Raw genomic sequence first — 15,216 nt, forward strand, 5'->3', positions numbered from 1 at the left:
CTGGCTTCGTTCTTTGTGGATATTATGTTTATCTAGCTTATCAGTTTCTGTCTTCTTATGACTTCTTTCTGCTTTATTCAAGTGTACAATACTATTCTAGTCTCATTAATTCTGTGACTTTACTTATTAAAGCTACAGATTTTTCTCTTACTACTGCTTAAATTGTTCTATAAATTCTGTTATGAAAATATGTTATTTGGCTCCAAATGTTCTGGATTCTCATTACAGTCTCTTCTTTGATTTGGCAATTTATGAGTAGGAGTTGGTTTTTTGAGACAAAGTCTTGCTATGTAGTTAAGACTGGCCTTCAACTTACTATGCAGTTTAGGCTGGCCTCAAACACAAGGCAATCATCCTACCTCAGTTTCCAGAGTATTGGGATTACAGGTGTGGGACCCCTTGCTTGGCTAAAACTATTTTTAAAGTTTTGTTTGTCTTTTTGAAACAGGGTCTTGCTATGCAGTTCAGGCTGGCCTTGAGCTCACTTTACAGCCCAGGCTGGCCTTGAACTCACAATGATCCTCTTACCTCAGCCTCCCGAGTGCCTGCGCCACCATGCCCGGCTATTTTTAAAATTTCAAACACACTGTTTCTCTTTCTCTGTCTCTCCCTCTCTGCTCTCCCCTTACTGAACCCAGGGCCTTCACACTGATACACCCCAGCCTTGTTAATTCTGGTCATTTTGACACAAGGTTCCTCAAGTGGCCTTTACAGGCATGTGCCACCACACACAGGTGACGGAGGTCATATGCTTACCGCTTTGCTGCCTGTGTGTGTGTGGTACTGGGCACTGAGACCAGGGCCTCGTACCTGCAAAGCAACTGCTCTACCACTCAGCTGCATCTCCAGCCCTTGTTACTGATTCTTTTTTAAACTTAAATGTACTGTGATCCCAATTTTTAAAATTTGGTGAGGCTATCCATTCTGTCTAGTACATAACTTTTTCCAAGTATCCTACTTGAGATTGTAAAGAATGTATGTTCTCTTAATTGTAAGAACAAATTTGTTAGCTTATAAATTGCATCACTCAAGGTTTCCTTCATTCTTAATACTTTTAAAATACTCTCCCACATTACATCCCGTTTCTGAGGTTTTTTATTTAGTCCTGAAGATACCTGTCTCCATGGCATTGTTCCCTGTCAGCCTGAAGAACTTCCTTCAGTGCTGCTATACTGGCAATAAACTCAGTGTTCAATTACCAGGCGATACCATAATCTCAGCCTCATTCTTGAATAGTGCCTTCACTGATTACAGAAGTCTAGAGATAGCCCAGTGGTGTACTCCTGTAATCCCAGCACTAGGGAGGTTGAAGCAGGAGGATCGCTGTGAGTTCGAGACCAGCCTGGACTACAAAATGAGCTCAAGGCCAGTCTGAACTGCATAGGGAGACCCTCTCTCAAAAATACAAACAAACAAAAAATTTAAAAAATAGAAAACCACTCTGGAGGTAGACTTTTGTAGTTGCTTCAAAACTCCCTGCACCCCCGTACCAGGAATCGGACTCACGACCTCGTGCTTGCCAGGCAGGTGCTGTGCCGCTGAGCTAAATCCCCAGCCCCTGACCTTTGTAGTTGCTTCTAAACTTAAAAATACTTTTCAATATCATTCTCAGAAGAAAGATGACTTTGCTAGGAATAAATGCCCAGGTTGGCAGTTATTTTCTTCCAGTACTCACTGAAGACACACGGTTCTCCGTGTCTCTCAGCACTGCAGAGCAGTCAGCTGTCAGGTTACCTGCCCTCATGCCTTGTAGACAGCCATCTCTCTGGGTGCTCCTCGGTGCTGTGCAGCTTTCTGATAAAGAGCTGGGAGGACCCACTGGTTTCCTGCTCTGGAAAGCCCTCAGTCATCTCCCAACACAGACTCTTGTAAACTCCAGATGCAAGTGCGACACCCCTGCTGCCGCCAAATGGCTGGTCACACTGAGTCCTCACCACTCCCCGAACACCTGGGGGCAGCTCCCTGCCTGCGGCCTCTGGGCCTCCTGCTCCTTTACTGGGTCCTCTGCCATCTTCTACCTCCTCTTCATGCACTCCTTAAATCCTCTGGAATTTTCCCTCATCTTTTAGATCACATATATAGCAACAAAATGACTCGTTCAACTACAGGTCTCCTCTGGACTGTGAACTCCCTTGCGATAAGGGGTAGCTTCAGCCTCAGCCCCAGCCCCAAACACAAGGCAAGTCAAAAACAAATTTATCCTCCGCCACTTGCTGTGCAGCTGTTTGCACCAGCTTCCCCGCCACCAAGCAGCCAAACATGGCGGCGACGGCTCCACTCGGCAGGGACCTGAAACCAGCAACTAGGAATACTGTGGTTGCCACCCTAGTGGACATGCGCGGCAAAGCTGTGATGACCTGGCTGAGCTGAGGCTCAAGAGACGGGCAGCAGACTCTGCCAATTTAGAGGACCTGGAAATGTTTCCCTGAGCTCAACAGGACTCAACACCTTGGGCCTCTACCCCTCACATCAGCCCTAGCTTTACTGCTCCTGCTGGTAGCAAACGCCATGGCTTTCATGAAGGTGAGCCTCCTGCTAACCCTAGTGCATGTCTTCGTATCTCTGGGACTCTGAAACGTCAAAGGGCTTTCTTCTGGGCCTATGAAGCTGCATAAGCCACTGTTCTGACTGCCTTTCTACCTTCTGGCCAGGCCAGCTGGCACCCCACTGGAACAGCAGAGAAAGGGAAGAGGTGAGTACTACCTTTTGCTTGTTGCAGTGGCCACAGCCAAAAGCTATGGGCTAAGACAGCCAGGCACATGTGTTAGCAAGCTGGACTGCTGTGGTTGATACAGTGTGTCAACCTGAGGAGTCCAAAGGCCTGGCTAAGCCACTCAGCAGTTCTGCATCCTGGGGTGAGAAGAAAACATCCTTTCTGCCCTAGGATGTTGTTCATTGTGTCAATGTGAGAAGTTTATAAAGTTAACTAAGTGACTGAGCAGAGAGCCGGGTCCTTACTTTGTATCATCCTCAAAGTCCATATGGGGCATTTTCAAAGTCTTAGGTTGAATGGGTTTGCTCACATGGGTGCTTGGGGGCACCAGAGAATGACTCTCAATCACATTACCCTTAGGAAGTTTTGGGGGCACATCAGTGAAATACTGATGCTGTTCCCTTCCCTCACACACAAAGATTCTGAGGAGGACCTGGACACAATTTTAGAAGCTCCTCAGGTGACATAAATGTGGCACCAGGATGTGTGAGAACCACTAAGCTTTTAGTGGTCTCTGCCCTTGCCAAGCTTTTTTTTTTCTTTTTCTTCTTTTGGTCTTTTTGAGGCAGGGTCCTGCTATGCAGTCCAGGCTAGCCTTAAGCTCACTTTGTATCCTAGGCTGGTCTTGAACTTGCAATGATCCTCCTGCCTCAGCCTCCCCAGTATGCCAAGCTGTCTTGAATGAGGGCCCTGCTCAGACACACACTGTGAATACTTGGCAGGGACAAGTCCTGCCTCCCACATAGTCATCTTCCTCTACCCAAGCAGCCTTTGCCCAGCCACAATAAGGTCCCTGTGTCTGAGAGAAACACAGACACATGCTACTGACCACCCAGCAGAGCCCAGAAGCTAGCAACCACAGCACAAGGCAGGAGAGCAAGCTCAAGAAAAGATGTCCAATAAAAAGAAATAAAAAGAAGAAAAGATGTCCATTTCCCTGGACAGAGACATCTAAACCATGTCTTCAAGATTAAACAGGAGGCTGGGCGTGGTGGCACATGCCTGTAATCCCAGTACTTGGGAGGCTGAGGCAGGAAGATCACTTCGAGTTCAAGACCAGCCTGGGCTACAAAGTGAGCTCAAGGCCAACCTGAACTGCATAAGGAGACCCTGTCTCAACACACACACACACACACACACACACACACACACACACACACACACACACACACACAAGATTAAATGGAAGTTTTCTAGATAGATGAAATAAATACAAAGAGTAGCAGGAATCCCTGCACTAGGGAGGCTGAGGCAGGAGGATCACTGCCAAATTTGAGGCCAGCCTAGGCTACAAAGTGAGTTCAAGCCAGTCTGAACTACACACCAAGACCCTGTCTCTTTAAAAAAAAAAAAAAAAAAATTAAAAACACAAAGATTAAGCATTTAAGGGACCAGGCTGCCTGAGCACATGGCAGAGACAGTCACAGAGCTTTCTTTGGCCACTCCCATCCCCTTGGGATCTTTACCTCCTTGATCTCAGCCGCTGTACATGCATTGTATGTACTTAAAAGTAGGACTTGCTTTTCCCTCTGGACACACACAATTTTTGAAATCAGAAACCGATTGGTTTATATCTTTAAGAGTTAAAAGAGACCTGGGTGTATAGCTCAGAGGTAGGGCCTTTTCTACCTTGTATAAAGCCCTGGGTGCCATCCCTCGTAATGCAAAAAATTAATTAATTAATTAATTAATTAGGCATTTTAACATTTCTGGAAGAGTGCTTTCCACCATGAACTCCACAACACAGCTGCACCAACCCTGTGGATTGCAGTATTTTCTCCATGAGTCAGCAGTGTGCAGAGCCCAGTCCACCCAGGTGAGAAGCAGGGCTTCCCCACAGAGAACCCACCCTGCCATGCAATCCCACCCTACAGCTTCTCTAGAGCCTCCTCCAACACCTGCATTTAGTTTCCATGGCCCTGTCTACTCCCCCTTTAGAATCTGCCACTGAATGACAGAAACAGCATGGTCAAGGATTTTAAAAGCTCAGCAGCCTGTGCAATGCACACTGTCAAACTCAACATGCTTGGGCTCAGAAGGAACCCCTACTCCATACCTGCAGGGACAAAGTTGATCACAGCTCAGAGTTTTGGACATGGAATGAAACCCAGGCTCATCAAATCACCCAGGTCCCTATGAAAACAAGCTGCTTAGTCTGGGTGAGCTCTGTCAGGTTCCATTCTGCAAGGCGCACTGTGAACCTGTGTCCACGTACCAGGTCTGTGCAACCTACTGGGGTGAGTTTAGATTATGCCAAATGATCAAAGCTACCCCTCCACAGACACAGATGAACAGTGCTGTGGCCAGCATGACTTTCTTCAAATGTGGCATAAGGACAAACAATGTTCCCTCCTCTTTCCGTGGGAAGGCAGCCAGCATGGGCCAGGGCCCAGCTGCCCCAGAGAACACTGCCGCTCCTCTTCTTGAATGGACAGTAGAGCTGCTGCAAGGCTCCTCTGTACTCAGTCTCCATGGCCTCAGCGGCATCCAAGCCATGCCACACAGCCAATAAATAAACACTTGTTGAGAGCTCAAGTGAATGAGGGGAAAGGAGGATGGAACCAAGGTCGGAAAGATCAAGCAGTTTCCGGGCTCCTCTTCAGTGGGGCCCATTCACATGTGTTCCATCAGCTATGTATCTGACTTTCATAGATGAATATTCATGTGCACAGGAAGGCAGTGACAGCCATGCCAGGGTCACCAAGAAGCTAGCAGCACCACCTGCTGCCAGCAGAACGGAAGACAGGCTCTGTCCCAGCCCAGGTGGTGGTGGGTGGGCAGAAGGAGGCTGAGCTGGCCAAGGCTTCTGAATCACCAGGCTGTGAGGCCTCCCTGGACCAGGTGGCTGCTTGGGATCCGGAACTGAGGAGGAAGTGCCCTGCTGACCTGGCAGGCTCCAACTCCCCTTTCTCGGCCCTTAGCATTTCCTCCCCAGGCTACTTGGCCCAGGAGCTCCCAGGGCTGCTTGGAAAGAACTGGTAATGACAGGGCCCACTGAAAACGGTGGCCCTCAAAACAGTGCTTCTTTCATCCAGAGGATGCAGCTCCCAAAGCTATGGGCAGAGACTCTGATCTTTCTGATTTATAACCATTTCTCAGGATGAAGGATGGCCATGAAAATACACACTGTTGGATTTTGCCGGAGGCCAGACAGTAAACCCAACACCATTCATATGCTCTGAAGCTAGGTTGATAGTCCAAGGAAGCAAACTGCCTGAGACTTGACTTACAGCAGTAAGCTGGGGAGCTGGCATGAGGCCGTCCTCCTGCAGCTGGGCACACACACTGAGCGTTCGTTCCCATGCGAACACTGTGGTTCCAGTGTCTTCTACTGAAAACAGTGCTAGGACTGCAAAACTATCTCTGTCCAATACGTAATGAGCTGAGGAACACAATATCCCATTAGCACTAGGTTTTCAGTTTCTAACCATGTGTGTGTGTACACAGATAGATAAAATTTATAAAGTGGTGTAGCCAGGTATGGCGGCACATGCCTGTAATCCCAGCACTGGGAGGCTGAGCCAAGCGGACTGCCACAAGTTCAAGGTCTGCCTGGACTACACAGTGAGACCCTGTCTCCAAAAAAAAAAAAAGCTGGGTGTGGTGGCATATGGCGGCATACAGGTGGATTATACCTGTAATCCCAGCACTCAGGAGGCTGAGGCAGGAGGGTTATTGTGAGTTCAAGTTCAGCCTGGGCTACAAAGTGAGCTCAAGGCCAGCCTAAACTGCAGAGCGAGACCCTGCCTCAAAAAAAAAAAAAAAAAAGGCCTCAGCTATGTAAAATATAATACTAAAAAAACAGGAAATAAATAAATAAGCTCACCTGTTTGAGATAGGATCTCACTACACAAAGCCCAGGCTAACCTTGAATTCACAATGATTCTCAGCCTCTGAAGCATAGGAGCCAGGATAGCAGGCATGTGCCACCATGCCTGGCTCTAAGCTCTCTTGATGTTGGAAGCTGAGGTATTTTCCAGGACTTGCCAGAGCCACATAAACACTCTGTAGCAGTCCATGGTGGTGTGACAGGTCCAGGATATGGCACCTTCAGTATCACACCAGAGGAATGGTGAGCCTCTGTGAGCTCTGCGGCCTGCTCGTTCCTCCACTCACCAGTAAAAACACCAAGTACAGCAAAGCAAGGATGGCTGCAAGTGGGGAAGCAGAAACAGCAGACAGGCAGACAACAGCTGCACGCGGCCACTCGCAGATATGGACTCACCCCAGCCATGTTCTAAAGCTTTTCAAATTACTGCCAATGTTTATACATTAGCAAATTTCAAAAACCCAGGTCTCACCACTGTGCTCTCTCTTGGAGGGATGGTCCACCCTGCAGTAGCAGGGTGCACGTTACATCTTTTCCTACTTTTACTCGGCCCAAACTTACTCTGCAGAGCCTGTTCCTTTCCCTTCCTTAAGTAAAAATTTATTACTGTTAAAAGAAAAAAATTCAGGTTTGGATCCTTCCTTTAAAAAAGGGGGAGTCACAAGAGCCAGAAAGGAGAAATAGCCCAAATTTATATCAGTTGCTGACTGGTTAAACAAAATGTGGTATAAGCATACAATAGAGAGAATAAAGGGGAATGAAAGACTGAAGCATGCTGTAACACGGACAAACCTTAAAAGCATGCTAAGATGCCAATCACAAAGGACTACAAACTGTATGATTCATTCATATGAAACGTCCCTAAAAACCAAATCTTTGGAGACAGCAGATCGGTGGTTGCCAGGAACTGGGTATGGGACTTCTTTCCCGGGTGATGGAAATAAATGTTCTAGAATTAGACAGTAGCAGTAGTTGCACAACATTGTTAATATGCTAAAAAATCACTGGATTGCCCACTTATTCTCAGAATGGTAAATTTTATCTCAATTTTCTAAAGCTTGCAGACTCTGCAGGCCTTCCCATAGGATGCTCATCACCCATTCCAAACTGCCCCTCTGCCCTCAGCCTTGGGCAGCCTGGCTTCTCCTGCTTCCTGGCCTGTGGAGGTCAGAGTTCCAGGCTGCAGAGGTAGCCCTGACTCCACAGCTGGACCTTGAGGACCAAGACCAGGACACAGCCCTGCCCACCAGCCAGTGGAAGGCTAGGCATAACCTGATCATCCAAAAAAAAAAAAAAAAAAAAATCACAATTTTGTCTTTCCTCACCAGGTAAAACTCACCCCTGGTAAATAAGCTGGACAGTATATAAAGGTATATTGTGAAAACCAGGTCCCCCTTCTACTAACTTGTGCCCAACACACAGTGGTCCCCAGGTAGAAAGAAACCACCTACGCTCACCTGGCTCCAGGGTGTGTGCATTCTTCCCTGGGCACTGAGAAGCTACCCCTCAGTCAACGACTGACCACACAGGTTTGAAAGGTGCTCAACAGTCTTCCCAAAAATATCCCATCTATGACCTCAAGTGGCTGTCACTTGACAGAATAAATGATTCTTCAGATTTGAAAATAAAGTCAAAGCCACTCCCTGAAAGTGCCAGCTATCCCCTGAACGTCTTGTGCATCTCCAGCCAATCTGCCTCACATTGTCCATGTGTGTGTTCAGCAAGACCATAACCATCACAGGCTCCTTGGAGCACACTGTACAAGTGCTGGACAGTGAGAAACAACCTCTAAGCACCCCTTCAGTGAGTGAGAACTCTGGACAATTCCACCTATCAGACAGGTACAGTGCTCCATGTGGTCTCTGAGGCTATTAAGAGCACAAAAGGGCATCTGGGGCTAACATGACCTCCTGGACCATGTCCAAACACTTAGCAAGGCTGAGGCTGAGTGACCTAAATGCCTTTTCTTTTTCCCTCCTCAATCTTTACTCTGTTTCCCTGCTGCCTGTTTCATACTACATAGTTCCCAGTATTTGTCCCAATTCCACCCCTCACACCCTCATGCCTTCTGACAAGCTGTCTTCTGCAGGGAACAATTGCTTCTCATTGCCTGCCCACCTGCTCCTCCCTGAAGACTCAATGGAAGCAGCCTTCCTGCAGGATGCAAACCCTCTGGCCTCCTGGCTGCCACAGGATGCCCTCATATAACCTCCATGCAAGCCTGGGCCACACAGCACCGTCACACTGCATTCCCATCATACACACACATGATCAGGGCCTGAGAGCAGAAATGTTACCTGTTCATCCCAGGGCCCTCATATGGCAGGACACAACCTGGCACTTGGTACACTTTAGCAAACATGCAGGGAACTGAGCTAAATACAAAAGATTATTCCAGTTTGAAGAAACAAGGACTCCAAGAGGTGCAGGCAAGATGCCCCAAATACGCAATTCACAGTTCCTGAGTGAAAAGCCCACAGGTCCGCCACGGCAAGCGGAGTTCAGAACACTAGGAGGGGTTCCCAGGGCACCAAGCCAGAAGTCGCTACAAAGGCTTTGAGGCCACGGCCCTGCCCAGCAATTAAGAAACTCCTATGCCCCCAATCACACGCACGAACCAATTCTGTCATGTGCATGTTTTCATCTCCCTTCTCTAACACTGGTACTGAGCAAAACTTAAGAAATATTCATTTACCCTATTAAATTGATTTACTACAGCTTTAAATAAGAAAAATTACAGCTAATGTATCCTCTTTTCCATTAGCAGCAGTGGTAAGCACATGGTAATTCCAGCTAATTATAGCAACTTGATTTAGATATTTCATGCCGAGTGTTATAGCTTCTTAAGCAGGGGTGCGGGATACAACTCTGAGTCACAGAGAACTAAAATAAGTCCCACAATAGGAAGAAGTCATTTCTGATGCATGAGGGAGGCAGGGGAAAAGTCAGCTTTCCTTCTATTCAACGCAAAAAACCATTCAAAACAGAAAGAAAGAGAGCTCTGTGCCTCTCTCCAAGGAGGAGGCTGAGGGCCTGCTGGGAATCACTTCCAGGACCAGAGGAGGCTGCACCCCCACCACAAAGGACTGGACCAGTGAGACAGAGTGTGAGGCCTTGCTCTGTCCCTCTCAACCATCCAAGAGGCAAACACAGGAGGTCAAGGATGGGATCTTTACCAAATGACGGCCAGGGATCTGAAGAACTTGCAGGAGCAGCTGACCCACCCCAGGGGTTGGTCTGGTTAGCAGATGCTGACGGGCCCCAGGGTTCCGCTTTCTGGGCAGCAGGGCCAGAGCTGGGGAGAGCATCCATTAAGTCCAAAAGAGTAGTCTGCTGTGGGTGGGAGCCATGCTTTTAAGACAAAAACAAGGTGATAGTTTTACTTTGCTACAGTTACAGTAAATACCCATGCACTAGCCATATTGCTCATGCCTCATTATAGTATAGGCCCTTTGGAAGGAGCTAAGATGGATTTGGAGATTTAGCTAGCCCACTTCCTGCCCTGTGCCTACCAGCCCCACAAATGTTACTACTTCCTAGGGGAACTTGGGCTCCAGCTATTTGCCATTTGCCAAATGCACCACAGGTTTTCGAAGTTCAGAACACCACAGTGCTCCCCAGATGTTTTCAGGATAACACTGGACTTTGCCCGGGCTGCAACCTCCTCCCACTCTCTCCACCCACGTAGCTGACAGGTGCCATCCAGGGCCCCCTCTCTCTTCTGAGGGCTCTCCCACCCTTGCGGCTCCAATGACTACCAAGTCTGTTACCAGGAACCTGCGGCATCAGAGTGGGGGAGGCTACTGGAGACCCTTGGGGTGGCAGAGGCCGTGTATGTGTGTGTGTGTGTGTGTGTGTGTGTGTGTGTGTGTGTGTGTGTGTGTGCATGTGTGCATGTGTGTGCATGTGTTCCTGTCTCCTGGGCTAAGTGGTAATGAGCTTGTTTGGAATAAAGCCATGTCCTGCTTTTATCTATGTCAAAGTGAGACGCCTGGGGGAGTACAACAGTGATAATGATGAAGACCAATGCTATTGGAGCTCACCCTGACCCAGGAAAATGTCCCAAAGCACTGCCATTTAGCTTATTTAACAGCCATTAATTACCACAGGAGGCAGGTATCACTACCATCCTCATGTCATGATTGAGGGCACTAAGGCACAGGACACTATCCTCTCTTGGCTGGGATGTACTTTCAACTACAACCTCACTCTGCTCACAGGCATGCAGGTTATTCACTGAGAACGGACAGCCCACTGGTCCGCACCACAGGGGATGTGACAGGACAGCAAGCCACACGGATAGTTTCAAATATTTACCTTCCAGGAAGCTCTTACCTCTTTCTTTTTTGGAACTTTAACTGTATCTCTCCGGCTTTCTTCCAGGGCCATCTGTAATCTGAGGTCATCACCCCGCCTAAGACGTTCTTCCTGTAGAGGGACAATGGGAGACTGAAGCCAGTGGTAAAGTTAGTAACATTAACCACCCAGTGACTGTCAGGGAACAAAGTCATTCTGGCCAGCAACAGGAAATGCATACTGTAGTATGTTATTCCAAGGAGGTTTTAAAATCAACCAGTAAAACACAATTATTTATCAATCCCAGCGTGTGCTCAGAAGGCGCCTCCCTCACCGCAGCACATATGACTTCAATCCTTTGGAGTTGTACCCAGGCACCACCAAATTGGGGAAAGGGAATACTTAATCTCAAATATTTTTTTCTCAAAATGAAAATAACTTTAGACCAGATATGGTGGCACACACCTGTAATCCCACTTATTCAGGGGTCTGAGGCAGGAGGATCAAAAGCTTGAGTCCAATATGGGCAACTTAGTAAGACCCTGTCTCAAAATTTTTTTAAAAAAATTAAAAAGGGGTAGAGATGCAGCTCAATGGTATTTACTTAGCATGTGTGAGGGTCTGAGTTTAATCTCTAACAGCTATTTAAAAAAAAAAAAAGCCTTATAATTCTGCTTATGGAAGAAGTATACCCCCTTTTAAAACATAAATTCAGCCGGGCATGGTGGCATACACCTGTAATCCCAGCACCTGGGAGGCTGAGGCAGGAGGATTATTGTGAGTTTGAGACCAGCCTGGGCTACAAAATGAACTCAAGGCCAGCCTAAACTGCATAGTGAGAACCTATCTCAAAAAGACAAAAAAAATTAAAAAAAAAACAAACAAACACAAATCCAGCAACTCAGGATGGAAGTAGAAAGATGAAAATTATATACCATCCCACCTCCCACTGTGGCTGCTTCTGGAAAATGGCTATATAGTTCTGTCATTGTTAACAGAAATGATTCATCATATTTATTTAAGGCACAGCTGCTATGTGCAAAAGACAGGCTTGCCCTAGCTTTTATATAATGATTATGACATATTCCTCATACTTATAAATATTAGCTTTAAAAGGCTCAAACCATCTATCTCTGTGCTTCTCTGTGAGCCCTCCCAAGCACTAATATTCTCTGAACACCTTCTATATGGCAGGTGTCCTTGATTTACCTCTGGCTTCATCTACCCTTGCGACAACTGTTAACCAAGAGAACACCATGTACTACGGTCACTTTAATCTCTCCTTTCCCACCTTCCTCATTTCAAAGTAATTCATGCTTATTAAAGAAAATCAGGTCTGGCATAGTGGTACACACCTATAATCCCAGCATTTGGGAGGAAGAGGCAGATCTCAGCCAGCCTGGGCTATGCAGTGAGTTGAAGGCCAGGCTGAACTACATAGCGAGACCCTGTCTCAGAAAAATAGGGAGGTAGGAAGGAACAAAGGAAGGAAGGAAACACACAAAATAAAGAAAAACAGGAACTGGAAAAAATTAAAACCACACATACAGTGCACAAGGGAGTATGGCTCAGAGGTAGAGCATTTGGCTAATATGCCAAAGGATATGGGTTGCATCCCCACCACAAAACAAACAAAAATAACAGAGCATTTCCTTTTAGCCTTTCTCTGCCCTGTGCACCTGATCACCAAATTGGGGAGTGAGGTGGGAAGGGTGCTAGATCCACTCTTGCCCCTCAAGCTGGCTTCCTGTACCTGCCCTGCTGCCTGACCCCTGAGGAAGCCATGTGAACCCTGCTCATTCAGAGGACCTCAGACACTAGCTGTGTCTGCATGCATGCTTCAGGGAAGCACTTGTTTATAGCAATGACTTCCTTAAAAACTCTTCTTAAATGTGACTTTGCACAGGCTCCCTCATGAAATGGGAGCCATGGCATGAAGTGAACTCCGCAAGTACCTCTGAAATGCTCAGACAATAGGGCCCTGTGTGTCACCACACTCCCTGGGAGCCACACCCTGTCCAGCAATCACTGTGGTACAGACCCATCCGGGAAACTGACCTGCTCTGCCACTTCTCTGCTCATGGCAAGTGCCAGCTGCAGCTGCAGCTCCTCTTCTCCGCTCGTCTGCGGCCGGGCCTGTTCCAGCTCAGAGGACACCCGTGGCGACGTTGCTGTGGAGGGAAGGCAAAATCACCACATGCAATGACAGGGCTGTCCCGCTTGTGCCAGCAGTTCCCCAGTCAGACATCCCATTCCTCACACCCACGAGGGCCAGCAAGAGCCCAAGGACACAGGTAGAGGACAGGAATGGGCTACAGATATGTCAGGGTTAACATTAAGCGACTATCAAATGTGGCTTCATGACTATATGTCATATGGTGCTGACAGAGAAGACGTCCTTTGATTGTGCAAGTCCCAGGCCTCTGGAAGATCAGAACCTCAGTCTTCACTGAAGATCTGCACTGCTCCAAAGGCAGGGACTGACTCAGACAGAACCCAAGTTGAGTTCTGGAAGAGCTGGACCAAAGGACATCCTTCTGTCAGGCACAGGGGCTTGGAGACCAAGAGCTTCAGCTGAGTTATGTCAAAGTTTGATGAGCAAAATGGAGCCCACCCATTTCTGTGATGATCCTAAGCATTCTGTTGTCTAACACTGTTCCAGGTGCAGACCCTTCTGCTGTACTTAGTCTAAACACTTGTAAACAGCTCCTGGAAAGACAGTTTTTATTGAAGGGATGCAATGTGAATTCCCAGCTGATACAACAAACCCCGAAACGAGGAAGATCTTCATTTACCCTGTAACTCAAGCAGGGTTTTCCACAGGACACTTGTAGACCAGGGTGTCTGGATGCCCCAAGAAATTAGATGTAGAGCTGGAGGAGTAGGAGCCTGAGTGCTCATGTTTGCTCATCCCAGCAGAGGGTCCAGAGCTTCCGTAAAAGCCGCACAGTAAGACCTGCCTTTTGAAGAAGGCTTGATGTGGCTGCCCGGGATGTTTCCCAGCTCTGGCCTTCTCTGGACTCTGTGCAGTTCAGTTCCCCACCTCCTGCTCCTGTTCCTCGGTTTACAGAGCTCAGCCTCCCTAAGTAAGCCCTCCAGGACAGCCTCCACCCTGCCCCACTGTATTCATCCCAGGCTCCGCATGGATGGCTACATGCACAGACAGATGGGTGGACGGATGGATAGATGGAACACTCAATTTCACGCCTCAGTGGTAGTTTTAAAATGTTTCAATTGTGTGTTAACTTCCTTCTTTTATAACATGAATTCTACCAGATCTAACTAGCAGGATCCATTCACTTAAATGTTACTTCTCCCTACATCTCCAATGTAAATCTTTTGCCAAGGATTGGCCTCTTTTGGAGAAAGTCAAAGGCCAGGAATGATTCCTGACAAGGTAAGTTTCTAGACACCTGGGCCCTGGCTACCTGAATGGAACAGGAAAGAGGCCTAATGCAGATCAGGCCTTGGAAGTGATCCACATAAGGACCATGTGAGACAGCAAGAGGGAAAGGGCCAGAATAGCGCAGGACTGTGATACTACCAAACAGAGATGCTCTTCTCTATAAGTTTTTTGAAAATACACCAAAACATGTAACAATAAGGCTGAACTAGGAACAGTTCTGGGCATGAGGCATAGTGTATTTGTTATGATTTACTGTCTTTAAAAAAAAAAAAAAAAAAAAAGCCAGCAACCAAGCCAGGCATGGTAGCACATGCCTGTAATCTCAGTACTTGGGAGGCTGAGGCAGGAGGATTGCCACAAGTTCAAGGCCAGCTTGGAGTACATATTGAGTTTAAGACCAGTTTGAACTGCATAGCAAGAAGGAGGAAGGGAAGGAGTGAAGCAAAGGAAAAGAAAAAAAGAAAACCACTGCAGTTTTTTTAAAAAAAAGTATTTCTCTAATTAAAAATCAAATCCTATCCTATCCTAGTATGTTACCCCAACTATATTCTATAAATATTTGCATTCTTTAGAAATAAAGCTAGAAGGTAAGCCAGGCAAGGTGGCACACACCTGTAATCCCAGCACTCAGGAGGGTGAGGCAGGAGGACTGTTGCGAATTTGAGACCAGCCTGGGCTACAAAGTGAGCTCAAGGCCAGCCTGAACTGCACAGTGAGACCCTGTCTCAAAATAAATAAAATAAAATAAAATAAAATATAAAGCTAGATGGTAATGAAAAGTCCTCAAACCCATCTTAAATGAATTTCTTAACAATACACTAAAAAAACTAAATTGTTTTGTTCCCATTGATACCAATCAGGTCTTGGCTTTCTTGTGCTCAAGAAGCAAAGTTGTGCCATCCAGATTGGAGAGAACATAGGGGCTGGGGATTTAGCTCAGCGGCAAAGCGCCTGCCTGGCAAGCGCAAGGTC

The 15,216-nt window shown here is 47.1% G+C and overlaps 1 protein-coding gene across 3 annotated transcripts in view; it reads right to left on the bottom strand.

The window, feature by feature from the left end:
- The window catches only part of Epn2 (epsin 2), an 86,568-nt gene that overhangs the window by 11,465 nt on the left and 59,887 nt on the right, over positions 1 to 15,216 (bottom strand). For all 3 annotated transcript variants that reach the window (XM_005399276.2, XM_005399277.2, XM_005399274.2), the window contains 3 exons: positions 12,897 to 13,009; positions 10,878 to 10,970; positions 9,719 to 9,893 (listed from right to left, as the gene is read on the bottom strand). In XM_005399276.2, coding sequence (XP_005399333.1) covers positions 9,719 to 9,893; positions 10,878 to 10,970; positions 12,897 to 13,009 — 381 coding nt within the window. The remainder of the gene's footprint in view (positions 1 to 9,718; positions 9,894 to 10,877; positions 10,971 to 12,896; positions 13,010 to 15,216) is intronic.

The sequence above is a fragment of the Chinchilla lanigera genome, unplaced genomic scaffold (genome assembly GCF_000276665.1).
Source record: "Chinchilla lanigera isolate Chin_1 unplaced genomic scaffold, ChiLan1.0 scaffold00066, whole genome shotgun sequence".
NCBI lineage: Eukaryota > Metazoa > Chordata > Mammalia > Rodentia > Chinchillidae > Chinchilla > Chinchilla lanigera.